The sequence below is a fragment of the Coregonus clupeaformis genome, chromosome 33 (assembly GCF_020615455.1).
Source record: "Coregonus clupeaformis isolate EN_2021a chromosome 33, ASM2061545v1, whole genome shotgun sequence".
NCBI classification, from domain to species: domain Eukaryota; kingdom Metazoa; phylum Chordata; class Actinopteri; order Salmoniformes; family Salmonidae; genus Coregonus; species Coregonus clupeaformis.
Genome location: NC_059224.1, coordinates 35,713,207 through 35,738,456, shown reverse-complemented (window position 1 = coordinate 35,738,456; position 25,250 = coordinate 35,713,207). Strand labels below are relative to the sequence as shown.

Sequence of the window (25,250 nt, the reverse complement as noted above, 5' to 3'; positions counted from 1 at the left end):
TTGTTTTTATTCAAACACATAGGATGTGTCTGTCTGTCACGATCGTCAAAAGGAGTGGACCAATGCGCAGTGTGGAATGCGAACATATTTTATTATTATTCACCACACGAACAAAAACAACAAAACGATACGTGAAGTCCTTGGGTACATACACAAACCAACACGGAACAAGATCCCACAAAACACAAGTGCCAAACGGCTGCCTAAGTATGGTTCCCAATCAGAGACAACAAGCAACAGCTGATTCACGTTGCCTCTGATTGAGAACCACCCCGGCCAACATAGAAACACATGAACTAGAAACTGAAACAATGAACACAAAACATAGACTCTACACACCCTGGCTCAACATAAAAGAGTCCCTAGAGCCAGGGCGTGACACTGTCTATATATGGAAAAATAAGTTTCAACATTTTGACCAATCGATTGGTCGAAAGAACAGGACAACTCTTTTTTTAGTCGGGGACAGCCCTAGCAGTTGAATGAGCTCATCTACCTATCTAATTTATTTCTATACTTTCCTTTATAGGCCATTACAGTACTGTACCACCTGATCTCCACAGTTCCAAAGTGTGGTTTTCCCACAAACCATTTCCTTTGTTTCTACAGCCTCTCTCAGGGGGCTCAAGGGGCTCTGTGTGCGTGAGTGTCTGTCTGTGTGGCTGAGAGAGAGAGAAGAGGGGGATATTGTATAGAGGGAAATAGAATAGTGACAGTAGCTCTTTCTCTATACCTGCCTTACTGATCTTTCCCTTTGTGCTCTCTCCCCTAGGCTCTAGACATAGACCGAGGAGTACTTTACAAGATCAAGAAGTCTGTCAAGGCCATAAACAACACTGGCCTGGGTGAGTACAGCACAACACAGCATAGCATAGTACAGTACAGAACAGTACAGCTCTGTACTTTACAATATAATATAGTAGGCCTACAGTATTATACAATACAGTACAGTGAGTCAGTCCTGGTATAAACTTTCATATACTGTATACTATTATAGCGTCTATATCACTACACCCACTCAAGTTTCACACCTTTTTGTTTACGTGCTAACCTCTGCACTCTCCAGTTGTGCATCATGTTGGTATATCTCAAGATATTACACAGTAATCTCTTGTACTATTCAGTGTTTGCTGCAGCACCCTCTTGTTTTCATTTACCTCTCAATGCTTCTTAAACTACAATACACTTTACTGTTTTGTCACGGAGACATATTGGAGCGATAGCAGTGTTTTACCTACCATTGAACATTTGATCTCAGAGGATCTGGATATTGCTTTGGGGGCCTTCACACCCCGCCTGGAAATTAAACTATGGGAAAGAAACTGGGTTACAGTAAGTGGGTGAGTTCTGTGTCGAGAAAGGTGAAGTGTAACCTCGAAAGAGAGAGAAAGAGAGAGAAAGGCAGAGAATGAGAGGGATATCACCTCTCCACATTCCTCCTATTCCACACACCTGTCCCAGCAGGCCTAAGGAACAGAGGTGTTGCTCTTGTAACTCCTTCCTATAATACGGTATACTAAACGTCCCTAGACCCAGGCCTTTTCTCTTCACCCTCCACCCAGTCCACAGACCTTCCAGTGTTGTCCCAGACCCGAGTCATAATCCTGGGGTGTTTTTGATACGGATCAGGGGCTGGTAATCATGGCTCTAATCAAGTGGGATCTGCACATGCTGGAAATACCTGAACGCTTGCTTTGGTTTGGAGCTGCTTTATAAACTAAGCTCTGAGTTTGTTACACACACTTCGCACATCCTTACATACTGTTCATTGTTATGAAGAGGCCGTGTGAGAATCGCTTCATTAGCCTGGTCCCGGATCTGTTTGTGCTGTCTTGACAACTCCTATGGTCAATTACCTTCCTCAAGCTTATTGGTGATTATTCATAGACAAAGCTTTGCCATTTTACAGGTCAGGTCAACTTAGAAACATGGACCTAATGTCCACTAAAAAGGCACACTAACTCCATAGGATTGCATAGCATAGAAGATAATATGAATATAGGAGTCTGTGTAGAGCCTCTTTTATTGTTTTTTAATTATGTAAAGTGTGTTGTGATGACCCATTACTTAAACTCTGGTTTGACTTGACTACTGACTGTAAGTGACCGCTGTGTGTGTTTCCCAGCCCACTTTGACAATGAAGAACAGTACATCCAGGCTATAGAGAAGTTCGGGGAAAACTGTGTCTGCAGAGAGGACCCTGAGGTGGGCTCAGCCTTCCTCAATTTTGCCGTCTTTACCAAAGAGCTCACAGCCCTCTTCAAGAACCTGGTGAGACCCCACCACACACACACACACACACACACACACACACACACACACACACACACACACACACACACACACACACACACAGTGCTATCCACTGTCACATACTGTGTCTCTACCTCCTTTCTTTCTCCACCTCTCAAATACCTCCATTGTGGCCCCTGTTTTTCTCTTATTCATCTTTTCATCTGCCCTTTCCTTTTGCCTGTCGCAACCATTCGTGTGGAGTGTACACTTTTGAAGATATCTAGACCTAGTCAAGACTATGTAACAGGCAGAACTTGCCTTTTTAAGACATTGGGCAAGAAGAGGTTGAGGGCTCAGTTGCTCATTTCATAGTGTGAATTATTAGCGTTTCCTTCACACCTTGTCGTAAACTCGAATGATGTGTGACTTGTGAAGTGTTTAGGCTTTCTTGACATTTCACTCTAACTCTGTCTGTCTGTCCGCCGTCTGTCTGTCTGTCCGCCCGTCTGTCTGTCTGTCTGTCCGCCCGTCTGTCTGTCTGTTGTTTGCAGTTGCAGAACATGAACAACATCATCACCTTCCCCTTAGACAGTCTACTGAAAGGAGACCTGAAAGGGGTCAAAGGGGTAGGTATATTATATGTGTTATTAAATGTTATCAATTACAGTGTTTTACCATAACCATACCAGTCAGAACAAGAGGTAGGGAGTAGGCCTGTCCCATAGTAGTCATTTTCAACACACATACAGTGCATTCAGAAAGTATTCAGACCCCTTGACTTTTTCCACATTTTGTTACAATATAACCTTATTCTAAAATTGATTAAATTGTTTGTTTACCTCATCAATCTACACACAATACCCCATAATGACAAAGCAAAAACAGGTTTTTAGAAATGTTTGCTAATTTATTACAAATACAAAACGGAAATATTACATTTACATAAGTATTCATACCCTTTACTCAGTACTTTGTTGAAGCACCTTTGGCAGCGATTACAGCCTTGAGTCTTCTTGGGCATGACACTACAAGCTTGGCACACCTGTATTTGGGGAGTTTCTCCTATTCTTCTCTGCAGATCCTCTCAAACTCTGTCAGGTTAGATGGGGTTTTCAGGTCTCTCCAGAGATGTTCAATCGGGTTCAAGTCCGGGCTCTGGCTGGGCCACTCAAGAACATTCAGAGACTTGTCCCGAAACCACTCCTGTGTTGTCTTGGCTGTGTGCTTAGGGTCGTTGTCCTGTTGGAAGGTGAACCTTCACCCCAGTCTGAGGTCCTGAGCGCTCTGGAGCAGGTTTTCATCAAGGATCTCTCTGTACTTTGCTCCGTTCATCTTTCCCTCAATCCTGACTAGTCTCCCAGTCCCTGCCGCTGAAAAACATCCCCACAGCATGATGCTGCCACCACCATGCTTCACCGTACGAATGGTGCCAGGTTTCCTCCAGATGTGACGCTTGGCATTCAGGCTAAAGAGTTCAATCTTGATTAATCAGACCAGATAATCTTATTTCTCATGGTCTGAGAGTCCTTTAGGTGCCTTTTGGCAAACTCCAAGCGGGCTGTCATGTGCCTTTTACTGAGGAGTGGCTTCCGTCTGGCCACTCTACCATAAAGGCCTGATTGGTGGAGTGCTGCAGAGATGGTTGTCCTTCTGGAAGTTACTCCCATCTCCACAGAGGAACTCTAGAGCTCTGTCAGAGTGACCATCGGGTTCTTGGTCACCTCCCTGACCAAGGCCCTTCTCCCCCAATTGCTCAGTTTGGCCGGGCAGACAGCTCTAGGAAGAGTGTTGGTGGTTCAAAACTTCTTCCATTTAAGAATGATGGAGGCCACTGTGTTCTTGGGGACCTTCAATGCTGCAGACATTTTTTGGTACCCTTCCCCAGATCTGTGCCTCGACACAGTCCTGTTTCGGAGCTCTATGGAAAATTCCTTCAACCTCATGGCTTGGTGTTTGGTCTGACATGCACTGTCAACTGTGGGACCTTATATAGACAGGTGTGTGCCTTTCCAAATCATGTCCAATCAATTGAATTTACCACAGGTGGACACCAATCAAGTTGTAAAAACATCTCAAGGATGATCAATGAAAACAGGATGCACCTGAGCTCAATTTCGAGTATCATAGCAAAGGGTCTGAATACTTAGGTAAGTAAGGTATTTCAGTTTTTTATTTTTAATACATTTGCTAAAATTTCTAAAAACCTGTTTTCGCTTTGTCATTATGGGGTATTGTGTGTAGATTGATGAGGGGGGAAAACAATTTAATCAATTTTAGAATAAGCCTGTAAAGTAACAAAATGTGGAAAAAGTCAAGGGGTCTGAATACTTTCCAAATGCACTGTAGCCACAGGATAGTCCTCCTAATTCCTATCCCTAGCCATTTAAGGAATGCCTTGTAAATTACTTACTGAGCGAAGTCCATGTGACTGACTTTTACCCTTTAATATAAATCACAGTTTATAGCCAGTTTAATATTCATGACTTAAACTAATATCAAGTGTGTCTCTCCCTTGTAATAATACTGTCATGTTCCTTTTCAACAGGATCTGAAAAAGCCTTTTGATAAAGCCTGGAAGGATTACGAAACTAAACTGTGAGTTAGAGCCATTTTATTATCACAAGTTACAGCGCCCTACGTTTTACCACCACCACTGCAGCAGTTTGAGTTTCAAAACAAAAGCACCACCACTTGATATGTGTGGGTTAAGCCTAAGTTAGTGATTATAGCTTACGAGCACAAGGAAAACATGTGGTCAAGGGGGGGGGGGAGCATAAGCTGCCAGCACGATGAAGTTGCATGTGTGGGTTCAGCTTAACGACAAATAGAAAGGGAAAACAATGGAAGGTAGTAAAAGGTCAACTGCTGCTATTCCTAAAACAGCTGACAGACAGACCCTTAGGAGAGAGAGAATGAGACTAGGCCTACTATAGCCACACCTGCTTCCTGTTTGTATGTGAATACAAAACACTTCACGTTTTTTGTGAACACTGACTCTGTCCGTCTGAGATTCCTTTAGTGCTAAATTAACTACGGTATGGACAGACAAGGGGTTTACTTTACTGCAATTGTACATGTCCCTAGTCCGTACATCATCTTTTCATTTTCACCATGACAGGCATGAAAGACATGTTTTGAAAGCTTATGATGAGGTATTTAACATAGGTAGAGATCATTCTAGTTCACTGTATGAGGGCTGGGCAGGTCATTTAAGAGTTAATAGTTTAATAAAGATGAATGCCTTGCTCAAACAAACTCCTGTGGCGGAGTCATAGAGCCTTTGGGTTGACGTGAGTGACCATGGTGGTTCGATTTGATGACTCACTGTAAGGGAATGAGAATGGTGTAATAACTCTTAACATCAACTGATGAGAGTAAATATTGATATCATGTGCAGCTGCATGCTATCAGTTAATTAATTAAGGATTTTCCTTCTTCATCCATTCATCCTGTGCTTCATCATCATCATCATCATCACTGTGACCTCGGTGTTCCCTGCAGCACTAAGATAGAGAAGGAGAAGAAGGAGCATGCTAAGCAGCATGGGATGATACGGACAGAGTTCAGTGGAGGAGAGATCGCTGAGGAGATGGAGAAGGAGAGACGCCTCTTCCAGCTCCAGATGTGCGAGGTGAGAGGGTGTGTACCACTGGCCAGGTCCCAGTTCTGTTTCGCTGACATCACAATGATCATGGGTGTTGGCTATAATGTGATGGACGTGACTGTGCTTGCTTAACAGTAGAGCTTCCTTCAGTGTCCCTGTCCCCTTACTGGGCTTGACAAGTGATCCTATATTTTCATTAACCTTCAGTCATTTAGCAGGCGCTCTTATCCAGAGCAGCTTACAGTTAGTGCATGCATCTTAAGATAGCTAGGTGGGACAACCACATGTCACAGTCATAGTAAATACATTTTTCCTCAATAAAGTAGCTATTAGCAAAGTCAGTTCTAGTAAGACCAGTGTGAGTGTTAGTTCAAGAAAGACAAGGGTGTTGTGCAACATCTTAGTTAGTTGTGCCACCGAAAAGGGACCAATTCAGTAGCGCGAGTGGAGACATTTCAACCTGGGGAGTGAGGTTACGGTACGATCTAACTCAATTACGTATAAAGTACAGCACAAACTGATCTGGGATCAGGCTAGTGCACCACCTCATCCTACCTCTCAGAGGCCATTACTACTCTTCTACTAACTGTGTTATTCTGTCTCCAGTATCTTCTAAAAGTGAATGAAATCGAAACGAAAAAGGGGGTCAACTTTCTCCAGAACCTCATCAAATATTTCCACGCCCAGTGCAAGTATGTCATTTTCATTTATTTTGTGATTTCATATGATCAATGTTTAATTATTGGCTTTGTCTTTTGTTGGAGGCCAAATGCTTGACCCATCTTGAAAATTCCTGTTCTGTGTTTGTTTGTTTCCTCTCTCCTCACAGCTTCTTCCAGGATGGGCTAAACGCAGTGAATAGCCTCAGACCTTCCATAGAGAAGCTGGCGACAGACTTGATTACAGTGAGCCACTCTGTCCACCTCTATCTTTATCCTTTCCTGGTTTAATGCATACACTGAATTTCTCACCCAATGCTTGATTAGCATTTTCCAAACAATGTTTGCCCAATGCTTGTTCAAAGTTTATATAGTGTCCGTTTGAGTGATCCCAGGCCAGCAGGCAGTTCCAACACTGCTTTATAAAAAAGAGATGGAATGTTTTATTTTCATTTCCTTGAACTGTTCTGTCAGCGCTTGTCTGAGTGTTTGGGTTGATTGTGCTGAAGTGTGTCTGAGTTGGTCTTAGAGGGGCTTTCTCTCTATCTCTGAGGTTGCTTCACAAATGGCACACTATTCCCTAATTAGTGCACTTCTTTTGACCAGGGCCCATAGGGCTTCTGTTAAAAGTAGTGCACTGTTTAGGGAAGGGCCCTAAACAAAAATATAGGGAAGAGGGTGTCATTTGAGATGCATCCATTTTCTTATATTTTCTTTGGTAGTTGCCGTGGTTTCACTGCCTGTCTGTCAATAATGTGTCTCTCAACTCTTCCACATCCTGTTTCTCAGATCAAACAGACCCAAGATGGAGAGAGGAAACAGCTGAGTCAGCTCAGAGATGTTCTCAAGTCCTCCCTACAATCTGAACAGAAAGAGGTGAGCTCTCAATTACTGGAGTAAGAAGTGGCGGTGTTTTAGAATCACACTCTCGTGATGAGGTAGCCCTGCCTGCGGCTTAAAACCAGTGTCACCTTTGGCCCAAGAGGGAATTTCCTCTTGGTCTTAGTGGGAGACCAGTGTTCAGATCCCACTAGTTACATAAGCTTGGTAGCAGAGAGGAAGGGACCTAATCCAATTACTTGTATCAATCATTTCTCCAGACCAGTTATAGTACACATACTGTAATTTATTTTGTCTTACCTGGCTTGTCATAGCAAAATAGGAAAAGCCACTAGTTCTACCTTAACAAGCCTGTAGCCTACTACAGGATTATAGATGACTGGTCTTATGTGTTGTGTTACTTGGCTCGTGACTTACAGTTACAATGCAATAGACAGATAATGGTAACCACCAGTGGCTAGGAGAGTGAATGTGTTCTTTGTTGGTGAACTTTTGCTCTTTCACCAATCAAGCCTTTTTTTCTCTCCTTGAACCTCCATTTTGCTGGAATCATTGTCTGAGTTCCAAATTGCACCCTATTACCTATATAGTGCACTACTTTTGACCAAGGGCCCATAGGGATCTGCACTATGTAGGTAGTATGGTGACATTTGGGAGGGACGCAGCCATAATCAATATTCTTAAGCACAGAGAGGATTTGAAGGGAATAAAAACAGCTTCCAGACAGTTAAATGTCAGGCTTGGCAGCACACTGGTCTGACGTTCTGTAATCTCTTCAGAATGCACTGTGTTTACTCTGCTCAAGCCCTCCATGAAAATCTCTATGACTTCCAGAGTCACAAACTCTATTTGAATACAGTGAAATAAGGCTGAGGCTCTCTTACTGAAGCAATGCTCCAAGGTGTTCACCTACACTGCTCGAATAAATAATGCCATGTAGAACCAAAAGGTGTTCAATGGCCTGCTTCATATATGGCCCTCAGCTTCAAAGTAGAGTAGAGTAGGCCTTCAGAAGAGGATGCTGAAGAAACTTGATTTGGATGACTGTCTGAGCATTGAGAGAAGTGAGACTTATATATTTGTTCTGTGTGTGTTTGTGTGTGTGCGTGTGCACGTGTGTGTGTGTTCCTGTGTATTAGGACTCCCAGGCCAAACAGACAGGATACAGCCTTCATCAGCTCCAAGGGAATAAGGCCTACGGCACGGAATACAGTGGAATTCTGTATAAGAGGAGTGAGGGGTGAGTGGATGACCAATATAGCATCTGGTCACATGCTAGAACAGCTGTTTATTTCCCCGCCAAAGGCAGGGAAATTTAGTTTGACTCGCAGTGGTGGGGAACCCTGTCACGATCGTCATTAGAGGCAGACCAAGGCGCAGCGTGAGAAGCGTACATCTTTATTACTTGTACACACGAACAAACCAAAACAATAAACGATACGTGAAGTCCTAGGTTAAATACACAAACCTTCCGGAACAAGATCCCACAAATGACAAGTGCAAAACAGGCTGCCTAAGTATGGTTCCCAATCAGAGACAACGAGCCACAGCTGTCTCTAATTGGGAACCACCCTGGCCAACATAGAAATAAACGCTCTAGAAAGAAACACATAGAAAACAAAACATAGACACTACACACCCTGGCTCAACATTTAAGAGTCCCCAGAGCCAGGGTGTGACAGTACCCCCCCCCAAAGGCGCGGACTGCGACCGCGCCACACAAACTCAAGAGGGTAGGGGCTGGGTAGGCATTCCGCCTCGGAGGCGGATCCGGCTCCGGGCGTGACCACCACTCTCTCGCTACCCCCCGTAGCGCCCCTGGTCTGGTCCCGCTGGCTGGAGCTGGACTGGACATCGGTGGAGCAGATTGCTTAGGCTCCGGTGTGGAGCAGCTGACCGGTACCTGTCCAGGCACCGGTGAAACAGGCACGGCTGTGCCGACGAGCCAGGCTTGCGGAGCATCGGTGACGACGCGCACCACTGGCTTGGTGCGGGGAGCAGGAACGGGCCGGACCGGGCTGGCGACGCGCACCACTGGCTTGGTGCGGGAGCAGGAACAGGCCGGACTGGGCTGGCGACGCGCACCACTGGCTTGGTGCGGGAGCAGGAACAGGCCGGACCGGGCTGGCGACGCGCACCACAGGCTTGGTGCGAGGGACAGGAACTGGCCAGACCGGGCTGGCGACGCGCACCACAGGCTTGGTGCGAGGGACAGGAACAGGCCGGGCCGGGCTGGCGACGCGCACCACAGGCTTGGTGCGAGGGGCAGGAACAGGCCGGGCCGGGCTGGCGACGCGCACCACAGGCTTGGTGCGAGGGGCAGGAACAGGCCGGGCCGGGCTGGCGACGCGCACCACAGGCTTGGTGCGAGGGTAGGAACAGGCCGGGCCGGGCTGGCGACGCGCACCACTGGCTTGGTGCGAGGGGCAGGAACAGGCCGGCCTGGACTGGGAACATGCACCACTAACTTAGTGCGGGGAGCAGGAACGGGTTGGGCCGTACTGGGAACACGCACCACTAACTTAGTGCGGGGAGCAGGAACTGGTTGGGCCGTACTGGGAACACGCACCACTAACTTAGTGCGGGGAGCAGGAACGGGTTGGGCCGGACTGGGAACACGCACCACTAACTTAGTGCGGGGAGCGGGAACGGGTCGGGCTGGGAACACGCACCACTAACTTAGTGCGGGGAGCAGGAACGGGCCTGACCGTACTGGGAACACACACCACTGGCCTTGTGCGGGAATCAGGAACGGGTTGGGCCGTACTGGGAACACGCACCACTAACTTAGTGCGGGGAGCAGGAACTGGTTGGGCCGTACTGGGAACACGCACCACTAACTTAGTGCGGGGAGCAGGAACGGGTCGGGCCGGACTGGGAACACGCACCACTAACTTAGTGCAGGGAACGGGTCGGGCCGGACTGGGAACACGCACCACTAACTTAGTGCGGGGAGCAGGAACGGGTTGGGCCGGACTGGGAACACGCACCACTAACTTAGTGCGGGGAGCGGGAACGGGTCGGGCTGGGAACACGCACCACTAACTTAGTGCGGGGAGCAGGAACGGGTTGGGCCGTACTGGGAACACGCACCACTAACTTAGTGCGGGGAGCAGGAACGGGCCTGACCGTACTGGGAACACACACCACTGGCCTTGTGCGGGAATCAGGAACGGGCCGGACCAGACTGGTGACACACACCACTTGCTTGGTGCGAGGAGCGGGACTGGGTTTCCTCATAAACCTCCGCTCCCTCTGCTGCCTACTCAGTTCCTCTCGCCGTGCCTCCACACTCTCCTTCTCCCTCCTGACCAATGGCCCCCGTAACCTGGTGGCCTTCTCTCCTAGTCCACAATCTCGCCCTGTAGCTGCCTCCAGCAGCCCCGTCGTCCATGCCGTGTGCCCCCCCAAAAAATGTCTTGCGGTTGCCTCTCGCCTGTCCGACGACGACACTGTTGGCGCTGTACCTCCTCTCTCGCCAGGGCTTTAACTTTAGCCCATGGCCCTTTGCCCGCGAACATGTCCTCCCAGGACCACCATTGGCCCACCTGGGCCATCGCCAACCTCTCCAGCTCCTTACCCGGCGTTTGCTCCTGCACACGCTGCTTGGTCCTTGTATGGTGGGATCTTCTGTCACGATCGTCATAAGAGGCAGACCAAGGCGCAGCGTGAGAAGCGTACATCTTTATTACGCTTACACACGAACAAACCAAAACAATAAACGATACGTGAAGTCCTAGGTTAAATACACAAACCTTCCGGAACAAGATCCCACAAATGACAAGTGCAAAACAGGCTGCCTAAGTATGGTTCCCAATCAGAGACAACGAGCCACAGCTGTCTCTAATTGGGAACCACCCTGGCCAACATAGAAATAAACGATCTAGAAAGAAACACATAGAAAACAAAACATAGACACTACACACCCTGGCTCAACATTTAAGAGTCCCCAGAGCCAGGGCGTGACAAACCCACTGTGGACACTGCGTCGGAACCTTGCACTAACGTTTTACTCGCAGCGATGTGGTGATATGATGGCCTCTGGGCATACATGATTACATTTGCTGCTCAGGAAATGGTGTGGTTGAAGATGTGGATTGGTCATCTAGGACAGGGTTTCCCAAACTCGGTCCTGGACCCCCCACCCCAGTGTCATAATGAATATTGTCTCTCCCTTCTCTTCTTCAGCCTGAGGAAAGTGTGGCAGAAGAGGAAGTGTTCTGTGAAGAACGGGTTCCTGACCATCTCCCATGGAACGGTAAGATACTTCCTGTTCCTGTCTTCTCCTATTGGTCACACACTTTCCTTCATACCATGCCGTTATGCATGCTGCTTGTACATCCTGCATGTCAGTCGGTGTAATTCGATAAGGACTGTGGACGACGAAGCACAATGATTTTTCTTTTTTTGTGTGATTTGAAAAAACAATTTAGGAAGAGCCAGACAACATGTTAGGACAGAGCAAAAAGAAGATGAAGAGAGAGAAAGAAAGAAAGAAAGAAAGAAAGAAAGAAAGAAAGAAAGAAAGAAAGAAAGAAAGAAAGAAAGAAAGAAAGAAAGAAAGAAAGAAAGAAAGAAAGAAAGAAAGAAAGAAGAGCATGAGGAGAAGGGTGGGAAGAGGAACACATTTTTTGGGGTCGGCAGGAGGGGTGATTTCTGCATTAACCAGTACACACACACTTGACTGAATTCCTGGTTTTCTCTTTCTTTTTTGACTGGATTCCTGTTGACCTCTTTTAGGAATCCAATCACAAACGGCTACAAGTTATTTTGTGCATGACATTCCTCTTGACAACATTACCCTACGCCCTAATGTCATAACGACATTATCCTAACAGCATAGCATTGTCTCAGTTGTGTTTAGGGCTGTTACGGTGACCGTATTACCGCCACACCGGAGGTCACGAGTCATGACGGCAGTCAAATTCTATGTGACCGTTGAGTCATGGGAATTACGCTTCTCCAAGCTCTGATGCTGCTGATGGTCATTAGTAGCCTACCAAATGTGCTAACTGCCTGGTACTCAGCCCTCTATCAATGCAAATGTAATCGAAAATGTAATCAAACACTTAATAAGAGCCCATGTGCTCATGTTGCGCAACATTTCTGTAGGATATGCAATTGCTTGAGAAAACAGAGGGATGGCCTTTATTAAAAAGAGGAGGATCCCATCAGATTTCTATAGGCTACGCCTACTATATTTTTCAACGTTCCTAATATTAAGCACATTGCTTCTCTTTACAACAGGAGTATAGCCTACCTGGCTGGCCTGAAAATGACCCACGGGCAAAGCGTCCTCCATTCGCTATTTTAAGTGCATAGATTACATGTATTTTTTTTCCCTGCCCCTGTTTTGAGACAAGTGCATGATAATGGTCCATTCTTAATCAAAACAAATTTCACACGTATTATTTAGTATATGTAAAGACAAGATTAAATCAAGAATAGTCTGATGGGTGACAATATTAGCCTATTACTTGTGAATGATATATTATCAATTGTGAATGATGCCCAGCTTGGCAAGTAAGGCAAGAAACAGCACATGCCTTTTTTTTGCCACTTTTTGAAATCATAGTCGAACACCTCATGGAACCTGGCCCATAGTCCTAAATGTTTTGATAAGGTTTGTATCACAACTAAAGTAGCCAAATAACTTCTTAAAATTAAGCACATGAATCATCTTTACAATGGGTGTAGAGCCTAACTGGCATACATACGCAGCGCGTGAAGTTTCAAGTTTGGGGAAGATCATTTTCACCATAAAAATACACCTTTATAATAAAAGCATTACATGCATAATCGCATTTGTGGTCACTTTTGAAAATGGTATTTCCCAGCTAATGGAACATTCGCGCTTATAGCCTACTTGTCAGGGTTGAGTGTAGAGGTAGTGTGGAATCAGGCGCAGGACACACAGAGGTTTCGAACAGACGTCTTTAGTGAAGTCCAAAGAACAAGCCACACACGGCAACAGGCAACAGGCGAACTTTACGCACCACGGTAAAGTAAACAAAAGGCGCACAAAGTGCGGAACTCTCTCTCAAACACAAAATAAAGAGAGAACTGAAAAACACGAACTAGCACACAACGTGACAAAAAACAATTACACACAACACCTGACCAAACTCAAGAGAACTAAATAGGACGCATAATGAACACTAATAAGGAACAGGTGTAACAAAACAGACAACCCCAATCAAACATAGAAACATCGAACGGTGGCAGCTAGTACTCCGGAGACGACGACCGCCGAAGCCTGCCCGAACAAGTAGAAGGAGCAGCCTCGGCCGAAACCGTGACAGTACCCCCCCCCTTGACCTGGCCTCGGGGACGACCAGGAAGACGCGGAGCAGGGCGCGTGGGATGACCACGATGGAACTCGGTCAGAAGAGACGGGTCTAGGATGTCCCTCCTCGGCACCCAGCACCGCTCCTCCGGGCCGTACCCCTCCCACTCCACGAGATATTGGAGACCCCCCATCCGGCGTCTCGAATCTAGGATGGACCGAACAGTGTGCGCCGGAGCCCCCTCGATGTCCAATGGGGCGGAGGAGTCTCTTCTATCTCATAGTCCTGGAGTGGACCAGCTACCACCGGCCTGAGGAGAGACACATGGAACGAGGGGTTAATATTCTTGTAATCAATGGGCAGTTGTAACCTGTAACACACCTCGTTCAATCTCCTCAGGACTTTAAAAGGCCCCACAAACCGCCGACCCAGCTTCCGGCAGGGCAGGCGGAGGGGCAGGTTTCTGGTCGAGAGCCAGACTCGATCTCCAGGTGCGTACACTGGCCCCTCACTGCGGTGGAGATCGGCGCTCGTCTTATGTCGACGGATGGCTCGCTGCAGATGGATGTGTGCAGCATTCCACGTCTCCTCCGAGCGCCGCACCCACTCATCCACCGCAGGGCCTCGATCTGGCTCTCATGCCAAGGTGCCAGAACCGGCTGGTACCCTAACACACACTGGAAAGGGGTTAGTTTAGTGGAGGAGTGGCGGAGAGAGTTCTGTGCCATCTCGGCCCAGGGAACATATCTCGCCCACTCCTCCGGCTGGCCCTGGCAATACGACCTCAGAAACCTACCCACATCCTGGTTGACACGTTCGACCTGCCCATTACTCTCCGGGTGGTAACCCGAGGTAAGGCTCACCGAAACCCCCAACCGTTCCATAAACGCTCCCAGACTCTGGAGGTAAACTGGGGGCCTCGATCAGACACTATATCCTCGGGTACCCCGTAATGCCGGAAGACGTGGGTAAATAGAGCCTCAGCGGTCTGTAGGGCAGTAGGAAGACCCGGCATGGGAAGGAGACGACAGGCCTTCGAGAACCGATCCACAACGACCAGGATGGTGGTATTCCCCTGGGAGGGGGGAAGGTCTGTAACAAAATCCACCGAAAGGTGAGACCAGGGTCGTTGTGGAACGGGCAGGGGTTGTAACTTACCCCTGGGCAAGTGTCTGGGCGCCTTACACTGGGCACACACCGAGCAGGAGGAGACATAAATCCTCACATCCCTGGCTAACGTTGGCCACCAGTACTTTGTGCTAAGGCAGTGCACTGTCCGGCCAATACCTGGATGCCCAGAGGAGGGTGACGTGTGAGCCCAATAAATGAGTCGATCCCGGACCTCGAGCGGGACGTACGTCCGACCCACCGGACACTGTGGAGGGCTAGGGTCGGTGCGTAACGCCCGCTTGATCTCCGCATCGACCTCCCATACCACCGGTGCAACCAGACAAGACTTAGGTAGTATGGGAGTGGGCTCAACGGACCTCACCTCCGTGTCATACCGCCGAGACAGGGCATCTGCCTTCCCGTTCTGGGACCCAGGGATGTAAGTGATCTTAAACACGAACCGGGCTAGAAACATAGTCCACCGAGCCTGGCGAGGATTCAGTCTCCTAGCTGCCCGGTCGTTGTGGATCGGTTCTCGAAGGCCTGTCGTCTCCTTCCCATGCCGGGTCTTCCTACTGCCCTACAGACCGCTGAGGCTCTATTTACCCACGTCTTCCGGCATTTACCTCCAGAGTCTGGGAGCATTTATGGAACGGTTGGGGGTTTCGGTGAGCCTTACCTCGGGTTACCACCCGGAGAGTAATGGGCAGGTCGAACGTGTCAACCAGGATGTGGGTAGGTTTCTGAGGTCGTATTGCCAGGGCCGGCCGGAGGAGTGGGCGAGATATGTTCCCTGGGCCGAGATGGCACAGAACTCTCTCCGCCACTCCTCCACTAAACTAACCCCTTTCCAGGTTCCGATGGTCAGTCAAAATGAGGAAAGGGTGTTGAGCCCCCTCAAGCCAATGCCTCCACACCTTTAGGGCCTGTACCACGGCTAACAGCTCCCTGTCCCCTACGTCATAATTACGCTCCGCCGGACTGAGCTTTTTCGAATAAAAAGCACAGGGGCGGAGTTTAGGTGGTGTGCCGGACCGTTGTGAGAGAACGGCCCCGATACCGGCTTCTGACGCGTCCACCTCCACTTGGAATGGTAAAGCGGGATCCGGGTGCGCCAGCACCGGAGCCGAGGTAAACAGGTCCTTCAGTTTCCCAAAAGCCCTGTCCGCCTCGGCTGACCACCGCAAGCGCACCGGACCCCCCTTCAGAAGGGACGTTATGGGAGCTGCCACCTGTCCAAAACCCCGGATAAACCTCCGGTAGTAATTCGCAAAACCCAAGAACTGCTGCACCTCTTTAACCGTGGTTGGGGTTTGCCAATTACGTACGGCTGACACACGGTCAACCTCCATCTTCACCCCTGACACAGACAACTGATAACCCAAAAAGGAGACCGACTCCTGGAAGAACAGACATTTCTCTGCCTTGACATACAGGTCATGCTCCAACAGCCTCCTCAACACTCGGCGCACCAGGGCTACATGCTCGGCTCGGATAGAACTGTACACCAGAATATCGTCTATGTACACGACTACTCCCTGCCCCTGCATGTCCCAGAAAATCTCATCTACAAAGGATTGGAAGACTGATGGAGCATTCATTAACCCGTATGGCATGACGAGATACTCGTAATGACCGGAGGTAGTACTAAATGCTGTTTTCCATTCATCGCCCTCTCTAATGCGCACCAAGTTATATGCGCTCCTGAGGTCCAATTTTGTGAAGAACCGTGCCCCGTGTAATGACTCCATCATAGTCGCAATCAGAGGGAGTGGATAACTATATTTCACCGTAATCTGATATAGACCGCGGTAATCAATACACGGGCGCAAACCTCCATCCTTTTTCTTCACAAAAAAGAAGCTCGAGGACGCGGGCGAAGTGGAGGGCCGTATGTATCCCTGTCTCAGAGACTCGGCAATGTATGTCTCCATTGCCCTCTTCTCCTCTTGTGACAAAGGATACACATGGCTCCGCGAGGCGCAGCTCCCTGCCTGGAGGTCTATCGCACAATCCCCCTGTCTATGAGGCGGCAACCGCGCCGCTCTTGTCTTGCTAAACACGAGGGCCAAATCCTCATACTCGGGGGGAATGTGCAGTGCGGGCATTTGGTTCGGACTCTCCACCGAGGTCGCCCCTACGGAAACACCCAGACATAGCCCCTCACACTGGGCAGACCACCCCTTAAGAGCCTTCTCTCGCCACGAAATAGTAGGATCATGTGTAATCAACCAGGGAAGCCCCAGTACCACCGGATACGCAGGAGAGTCGATCAGATAGAGCTGAATCGTCTCCTCATGACCCCCCTGCGTCTCCATCCTAAGTGGCACTGTGACCTCTCTAATCAACCCGGATCCTAACGGACGGCTATCTAGGGCATGTACCGGGAAATGATTATTTACCGGAAGGAGAGGGATCCCTAACTCTACACAGAATTTACGATCTACAAAATTCCCAGCTGCGCCTGAATCTACTAGTGCCTTATGCTGGGAACGAGGTGCAACCTGTGGAAAACAAACAGGTATAGTTATGTGTACGACAGAAAGCTCTGGGTAAGTGGGGCGCCTACTCACCTGGGAGGACTCCCCAATGTGTGGCCTGCCTTCTCTTCCACCAGGAGACCCTCCCCAGCACCTAGCCGCGGTGTGCCCTCCACGGCCACAGTTGGTGCAGGGGACGGCCCCCCTCGGGCTCCTTCTCCTCCGTTCTCTAGCGCCAGCACCTCCGAGCTCCATAGGGCTCGGCTCGGAGGTGCTGGAGGGTGGAATGAGCGACCCCCACCCGGGACGTCCACGGGTAGCGAGCAGGGTGTCCAGCCGAATGGCCATGTCAACCAATTGGTCAAAAGAAAGCGTGGTATACCTGCACGCCAACTCCCTCTGGACGTCCTCCCGGAGGCTGCAGCGGAAGTGATCTATGAGAGCCCGCTCATTCCACCCTGCATCTGCCGCTAGAGTCCGGAACTCCAGTGCAAACTCCTGAGCGCTCCTCATCCCCTGCCCGAGGTAGAATAGACGCTCCCCCGCCACCTTCCCCTCTGGTGGATGGTCAAACACTGCACGGAAGCGGCGGGAGAACTCCGCATAGGTGATAGTAGCGGCGTCTATTCTCCTCCATTCGGCGTTGGCCCACTCCAACGCCTTGCCGGTGAGACAAGAGATGAGGGCAGAGACGCTCTCGTGTCCCGAGGGCGCCGGGTGTACGGTGGCGAGGTAGAGTTCAACTTGCAGCAGGAATCCTTGACACCCGGCAGCGGTGCCGTCTTACGCCCTCGGGAGCGAGAGCCGAATCCCACTGGGTTCCGGAAGTTGGACAGGCGGACTGACCGATGGTGATGGTGTGGTAGGTGGGGGCGTGGGTACCCCGCTGGTCTCCCATCGATGGAGGGTGTTCATAACTCTATCCAGAGCGTGTCCGATTTGATTAACCCTGTCCTCCTGTCCACGAAGACGCTCCTCGATGATTTCACTGGGTGCGGTTGCTCCTGCTGATTCCATTGAATTGGTGTGTAATTCTGTCAGGGTTGAGTGTAGAGGTAGTGTGGAATCAGGCGCAGGACACACAGAGGTTTTGAACAGACGTCTTTAGTGAAGTCCAAAGAACAAGCCACACACGGCAACAGGCAACAGGCGAACTTTACGCACCACTGTAAAGTAAACAAAAGGCGCACAAAGTGCGGAACTCTCTCTCAAACACAAAATAAAGAGAGAACTGAAAAACATGAACTGGCACAGAACGTGACAAAAAACAATTACACACAACACCTGACCAAACTCAAGAGAACTAAATAGGACGCATAATGAACACTAATAAGGAACAGGTGTAACAAAACAGACAACCCCAATCAAACCTAGAAACATCGAACGGTGGCAGCTAGTACTCCGGAGACGACGACCGCCGAAGCCTGCCCGAACAAGGAGAAGGAGCAGCCTCGGCCGAAACCGTGACACTACTGCCATGTGCGCATTGCTGCACATGGCAGAAATAGCTTAATAGTTTATCAACATTTTAAGCTAAACGTTCTGATCTGTTGCGTCAGCCTGATTGATTTAAAACGTTTTTGGGACGCTAGTGGTTGTATTAATTTGGGATCTATCGCATCCCACAACTGTCCCAGACTATGTTTGGAATATTTATTTCTCGCACAGAATAGGTCAACTTTTGTACTATGGGAATAAGTAGATTGACATAGGCTAGTGCGTTTGCTGTTTGTTAGGCCTACTCATCTTGTTGGCTGACGAAAAATAAATGTGGACAGTTCTTCCAATATCTTCAATATGCGCCTCGGAATTGGATAAGGACGCGCGCAGTTGCGTCCCCGATGTGTCTGTTTTCACTTTTAGCCTGTGAGAAAGACCCGATCATGTGATGGAGAGCCATGTGAGTGAGAGGTGCTTCGGAATATGCAGCCGGGAGAAGGGAATTATTATTATTATTATTATATTCAGCCCAAGGCCACAACGGCCACTGGCCACAAAAGGCATGGATTCTTTTAGGGGGCATTACACAAATGGGATGCCGCCAGGAAATTCAAGGCATTATCAAGTGCTTGTCAAATTGTGAATGAGAGACTGATGAAGTGTGTACAGCCAGCGCAAAAAACTAAGCAGAACTCATGCCTTTCATGCGACTTTTTTCAAATCATCATTAGAGTCGCATCATGCAGCCTTAGAATGTATTAAACTTCAAAACATATAGCCCAACGTTTGTATCACAACTGAAGTTACATAAATAACTCTAAATTAAGCATATAGGAGTACCTGTTTCTTTGTTAACCGAGCAACACAGAATAGCCGCATGTGCACACTCCCTCAGAAATCGTTTGGAGAAAATATCCTTTCTATTTGATTCAGCTATTTTCAAATGTATTCTTCATACTATAAAATAATATAATATAATGCCATGGAATTCTAAGCAAATCTTGTCTGCTAAATGAACTAGTGTAGCCCACAGTCATATGGCATAACCAGATCAGGGCCTAACATAAGGACAACTTGAGTATGCTATTCTGTTCTTCTGAAATAGACTGCATTTTCTTCATATCATGTTTCTTTAGAGCTGTCTAAAATAAGTAATGGATTTATTGTGATGGTGTAGGCTATATTACATGGATTTATCAGACTTTTTTAAATGTAGATGTTCCAAAGGTCTGCATCAGTGGCTTGTAGGCTATGTGTGGAAGCCAGGAAATGCTAAATGTGTTTATGTTAATTAACTGTCAGTTACTGTAAGTTATTTGCTTGACAATCACCGGCCGACAAAATTTTATGACCGCCACAGCCCTAGTTGTGATCAGAGAATGGCATGACTGATATAATTTTAGTAACTGACAAATACTCTGTCATGTCCTGAAACCTCAACCATCACAGCAGCCTCTTGTCAGACACTGTACAGAGCTATTGTTTAAATGCTGAAATTCCCCCTGAGCATGTCTTCCATGGTGAATTTGTCCAGTGATAAAGGGAGAAAACACTACAGTTTACTATACACTGAGTGGACAAAATATTAGGAACACCTCCTCTTTCCAGAGTGGACAAAATATTAGGAACACCTCCTCTTTCCATGACATAGACTGACCAGGTGAATCCAGGTGAACGCTATGATCCCTTATTGATGTCACTTGTTAAATTCACTTCAATCAGTGTAGATGAAAGGGAGGAGACAGGTTAAAGAAGGATTTTTAAGCCTTGAGACAATTGAGACATGGATTCTGTATGTGTTCCATTCAGAGTGTGAATGGGCAAGACAAAATGATTTAAGTGCCTTTGAACGGGGTATGGTAGTGGGTGCCAGGCGCACCAGTTTGAGTGTGTCAAGAACTTCAACACTGCTGGGTTTTTCATGCTCAACAGTTTCCCGTGTGTATAAGAATGGTCCACCACCCAAAGAACATCCCAAAGGACACTGCTGTAACTCAGCTACATTTGTGGGTTTTCAAGCATGAACTGCTCGTTTCAAGTCCTGCCACAAAATCTCAATTGGGATTAAGTCTGGACTAGACCATTCCAAAACTTCAAGCCTTTAACCAACTATGCAGTTTTTTTTATTTATAAAAAAGTGAAATAAAAAAAGTGTTAAGTAAAAAAAATAAAAGCAAATAACTAAAGAGCAGCTGTAAAATAAAATAACAGTAGGGAGGCTATATACAGGGGGTACCGGTACAGAGTCAATGTGCGGGGGCACCGGCTAGTCGAGGTAATTGAGATAATATGTACATGTGGGTAGAGTTAAAGTAACTATGCAAAAATAATAAACAGAGTAGCAGCAGCGTAAAAGAGGGGGATGGGGTGGGGGTGGGGGTGGGGGGGAAGTGCAAATAGTCCGGGTAGCCATGATTAGCTGTTCAGGAGTCTTATGGCTTGGGGGTAGAAGCTGTTGAGAAGCCTTTTGGACCTAGACTTGGTGCTCCGGTACCGCTTGCCGTGCGGTACCAGAGAGAACAGTCTATGACTAGGGTAGCTGGAGTCTTTGACAATTTTTAGGGCCTTCCTCTGACACCGCCTGGTATAGATGTCCTGGATGGCAGGAAGCTTAGCCCCAGTGATGTACTGTGCCGTACGCACTACCCTCTGTAGTGCCTTGCGGTCGGAGGCCGAGCAGTTGCCATACCAGGCAGTGATGCAACCAGTCAGGATGCTGTCGATGGTGCAGTTGTATAACTTTTTGAGGATCTGAGGACCCATGCCAAATCTTTTCAGTCTCCTGAGGGGGAATAGGCTTTGTCGTGCCCTCTTCACGACAGTAGGTTTCCTGAAGGAGAAAGCCTCCACTTCTATGTCAAAGATAAAACAAAAACACTGTAGTAAATACTACAGTATAGTAATGTCTGCAAAAACATTACAGTAAATACTACAGTATAGTACAGTCTGCAAAAACACTACAGTAAATACTACAGTATAGTAATGTCTGCAAAAACACTACAGTAAATACTACAGTATACTACAATCTGCAAAAACACTACATTAATTACTATAGTATATATTACAGTTTTATTTTCCTACAGTATTTATACTATGGTTAACTGTAAATACTACAGTATACTACAGTAAATACTACAGTAAAGTCCGGAAAAGCACTACAGTAAATGCTGTAGTATTTATACCATAGTATACTATAGTATTTTTTCATTTGGGAAGGGTCACATTTGTTCTGTTTCAGTGCATTTCACATTGTTACTCTACTTACATTAAAGAACTGGACAGTAATTGTGTGACATCTTATCCAAAAACAATGCTGTTCTTTGGGCCTTCATAGGGATGTAGCTGTAACCGGCATACAATTTCATTCAACAATAATACATTTATGGGTTACTGCTGCATTTGATAATGTTATTTTTCTGAAGTTATTTGACTGTTTGACATCACACAACTGACTTAGTTTATGGGAAAGTTCCATGCATACTGTATGATACATTTTAGCATTTGTCACGGTTTCGGCCGAGGCTGCTCCTCTTCCTTGTTCGGGCAGGCTTCGGCGGTCGTCGTCTCCGGAGTACTAGCTGCCACCGTTCTATGTTTCATGTTCGTTTGGTTTTGTCTCTTTGTAACACCTGTCCCTTGTTTGTGTTTGATTATGTTCCCTATTTAGTTTCGTTTGTTTGGGTCAGGTGTTATGCGTGATTGTATTTTGTCAGCTTGCCACAGAGGAGTTTGTTCTCTCTCGTTTGTTGTCATTTTCGAGAGTTCGCACTGCGTGCGCTTTTTCTTGTTTTCCGCACTGTGTTTGTGCGTAATTGTTCGCGCCGCCCGGTTGGGTTGGCGACTCTTTACCTGATTTGGATTTACTAAAGTCTGTTGAAGTCATCCTGGTTCCTGCGCTTGATTCCCTACACTCATCCACACACAGCACTCTGACAGCATTAAAATGTTTGTCCTATTATCTGGTCCACTCTTCTCTCATCCCTCTCTGCTCCTCTCTCATAGGCGAACAGACCACCAGCTAAACTCAACCTGCTAACCTGTCAAGTGAAGCTCAACCCAGATGAGAAGAAAAGCTTTGATCTCTTCTCCCGTGAGTTACGCAGCACTTTGAGGCTCATCTCCATCTCAAACCTCTGCAACCCTGGACTACAGTTTTTCAGTGACAGCCATGTACTCTTCCATGTAGTACTGTCGATGCCTTCTGGTAGCCTAGCTTCTCTTACTACAAAGACATCTTACTCAAACTGATCTCATTCTCTGTTTACCCAAACAGATGACAGAACCTATCACTTTCAAGCTGAGGAAGAGGCTGAGTGTCAGATGTAAGTAACATAGGGGTTCACTGATCCAATGTAAACTGTCTGTGCCTTTTGCACTGTACCAGTTTCTGTGCAAACATTGTGTATACATCATTATGTGAGGTGTCCATCCACTCTGCCCATCTTTGGTGATGAAATTTAAATTATAAATACATTTTACCAAGACAAAAATGATTCTTCATGTCTGAATCGTTGAGTGGGATCTTTCTGTAACATTATATTAACATTATATCCCAAAATTTGGATTTCGTAACCTTACATCCGATAATAAGCTCCGAGCTCTGTTGACAGAACAGTGACGCTTTTTCACAAGCTGAATTAAATGTAGTAGACTTTGAAAATAAAAAGCTTGCGGTACGCTCCGTGCACTGTTGACATTTCACAGAGATACGCATGTTTTTGTGAGAATTCTTTAAAAAAAGAATAGCATTCATTTGAAAAGCGTATAATAAAATATGAAAATACTACATTTCATGTCTCAAACTCGATTTCTATCTTACCTCTATATTGTTTTACAGTTGAAGTCGGAAGTTTACATACACTTAGGTTGGAGTCATTAAAACTCATTTTTCAACCACTCCACAAATGGCTTGTTAACAAACTATAGTTTTGGCAAGTTGGTTAGGACATCTACTTTGTGCATGACACAAGTAATTTTTCCAACAATTGTTTACAGACAGATTATTTCACTTATAATTCACTGTATCACAATTCCAGTGGGTCAGAAGTTTACATACACTAAGTTGACTGTGCCTTTAAACAGCTTGGAAAATTCCAGAAAATGATGTCATGGCTTTAGAAGCTTCTGATAGGCTAATTGACATCATTTGAGTCAATTGGAGGTGTATCTGTGTATGTATGTCAAGGCCTACCTTCAAACTCAGTCCCTCTTTGCTTGACATCATGGGAAAATCAAAAGAAATCAGCCAAATTGTAGACCTCCACAAGTCTGGTTCATCCTTTGGAGCAATTTCCAAATGCCTGAAGGTACCACGTTCATCTGTACAAACAATAGTACGCAAGTATAAACACCATGGGACCATGCAGCCATCATACCGCTCAGGAAGGAGACGCGTTCTGTCTCCTAGAGATGAACGTACTTTGGTGCGAAAAGTGCAAATCAATCCCAGAACAACAGCAAAGGACCTTGTGAAGATGCTGGAGGAAGCAGGTATAAAAGTATCTATATCCACAGTAAAACGAGTCCTATATCGACATAACCTGAAAGGCCGCTCAGCAAGGAAGAAGCCACTGCTCCAAAACCGCCATAAAAAAAAGCCAGACTACGGTTTGCAACTGCACATGGGGACAAAGATTGTACTTTTTGGAGAAATGTCCTCTGGTCTGATGAAACAAAAATAGAACTGTTTGGCCATAATGACCATCGTTATGTTTGGAGGAAAAGGGGGGACGCTTGCAAGCCGAAGAACACCATCCCAACTGTGAAGCACGGGGTTGGCAGCATCATGCTGTGGGGGTGCTTTGCTGCAGAAGGGACTGGTGCACTTCACAAAATAGATGGCATCATGAGGAAGGAAAATTATGTGGATATATTGAAGCAACATCTCAAGACATCAGTCAGGAAGTTAAAGCTTGGTCGCAAATGGGTCTTCCAAATGGACAATGACCCCAAGCATACTTCCAGAGTTGTGGCAAAATGGCTTAAGGACAACAAAGTAAAGGTATTGGAGAGGCCATCACAAAGCCCTGACCTCAATCCTATAGAAAATTTGTGGGCAGAAAAAGTGTGTGCGAGCAAGGAGGCCTACAAACCTGACTCAGTTACACCAGCTCTGTCAGGAGGAATGGGCCAAAATTCACCCAACTTATTGTGGGAAGCTTGTGGAAGGCTACCCGAAACGTTTGACCCAAGTTAAACAATTTAAAGGCAATGCTACCAAATACTAATTTAGTGTATGTAAACTTCTGACCCACTGGGAATGTGATAAAAGAAAGAAAAGCTGAAATAAATCATCCTAACTGACCTAAGACAGGGAATTTTTACTAGGATTAAATGTCAGGAATTGTGAAAAACAGAGTTTAAATGTATTTGGCTAAGGTGTATGTAAACTTCCGACTTCAACTGTATGTCCTCCGAATTTGAGAAGAAAGATGATGAGTTTAACGGTGAGCCTGTCAGCTGATGCAATGCTATTTTCCAGATTGTTTTACCTATTGTTTTCTCTGGCCTTCATTGATTTAGTCACCCTAATTTTGGCCATCCTACAAAGCTACAAACTCCAACAGCTTTTGAACGGATTATGATAGACACATGA

General features: G+C 46.8%; 1 protein-coding gene across 1 annotated transcript in view; it reads left to right on the top strand.

Moving 5' to 3' along the window:
- LOC121549179 (arf-GAP with SH3 domain, ANK repeat and PH domain-containing protein 2-like) overlaps positions 1–25,250 on the top strand; it is a 57,470-nt gene that overhangs the window by 11,885 nt on the left and 20,335 nt on the right. Inside the window, 12 exon segments of the mRNA XM_045210263.1 lie at positions 773–845; positions 2,126–2,271; positions 2,787–2,861; positions 4,781–4,830; positions 5,737–5,866; positions 6,446–6,531; positions 6,669–6,744; positions 7,288–7,374; positions 8,478–8,578; positions 11,527–11,596; positions 22,658–22,745; positions 22,929–22,977. Coding sequence (XP_045066198.1) covers positions 773–845; positions 2,126–2,271; positions 2,787–2,861; positions 4,781–4,830; positions 5,737–5,866; positions 6,446–6,531; positions 6,669–6,744; positions 7,288–7,374; positions 8,478–8,578; positions 11,527–11,596; positions 22,658–22,745; positions 22,929–22,977 — 1,031 coding nt within the window.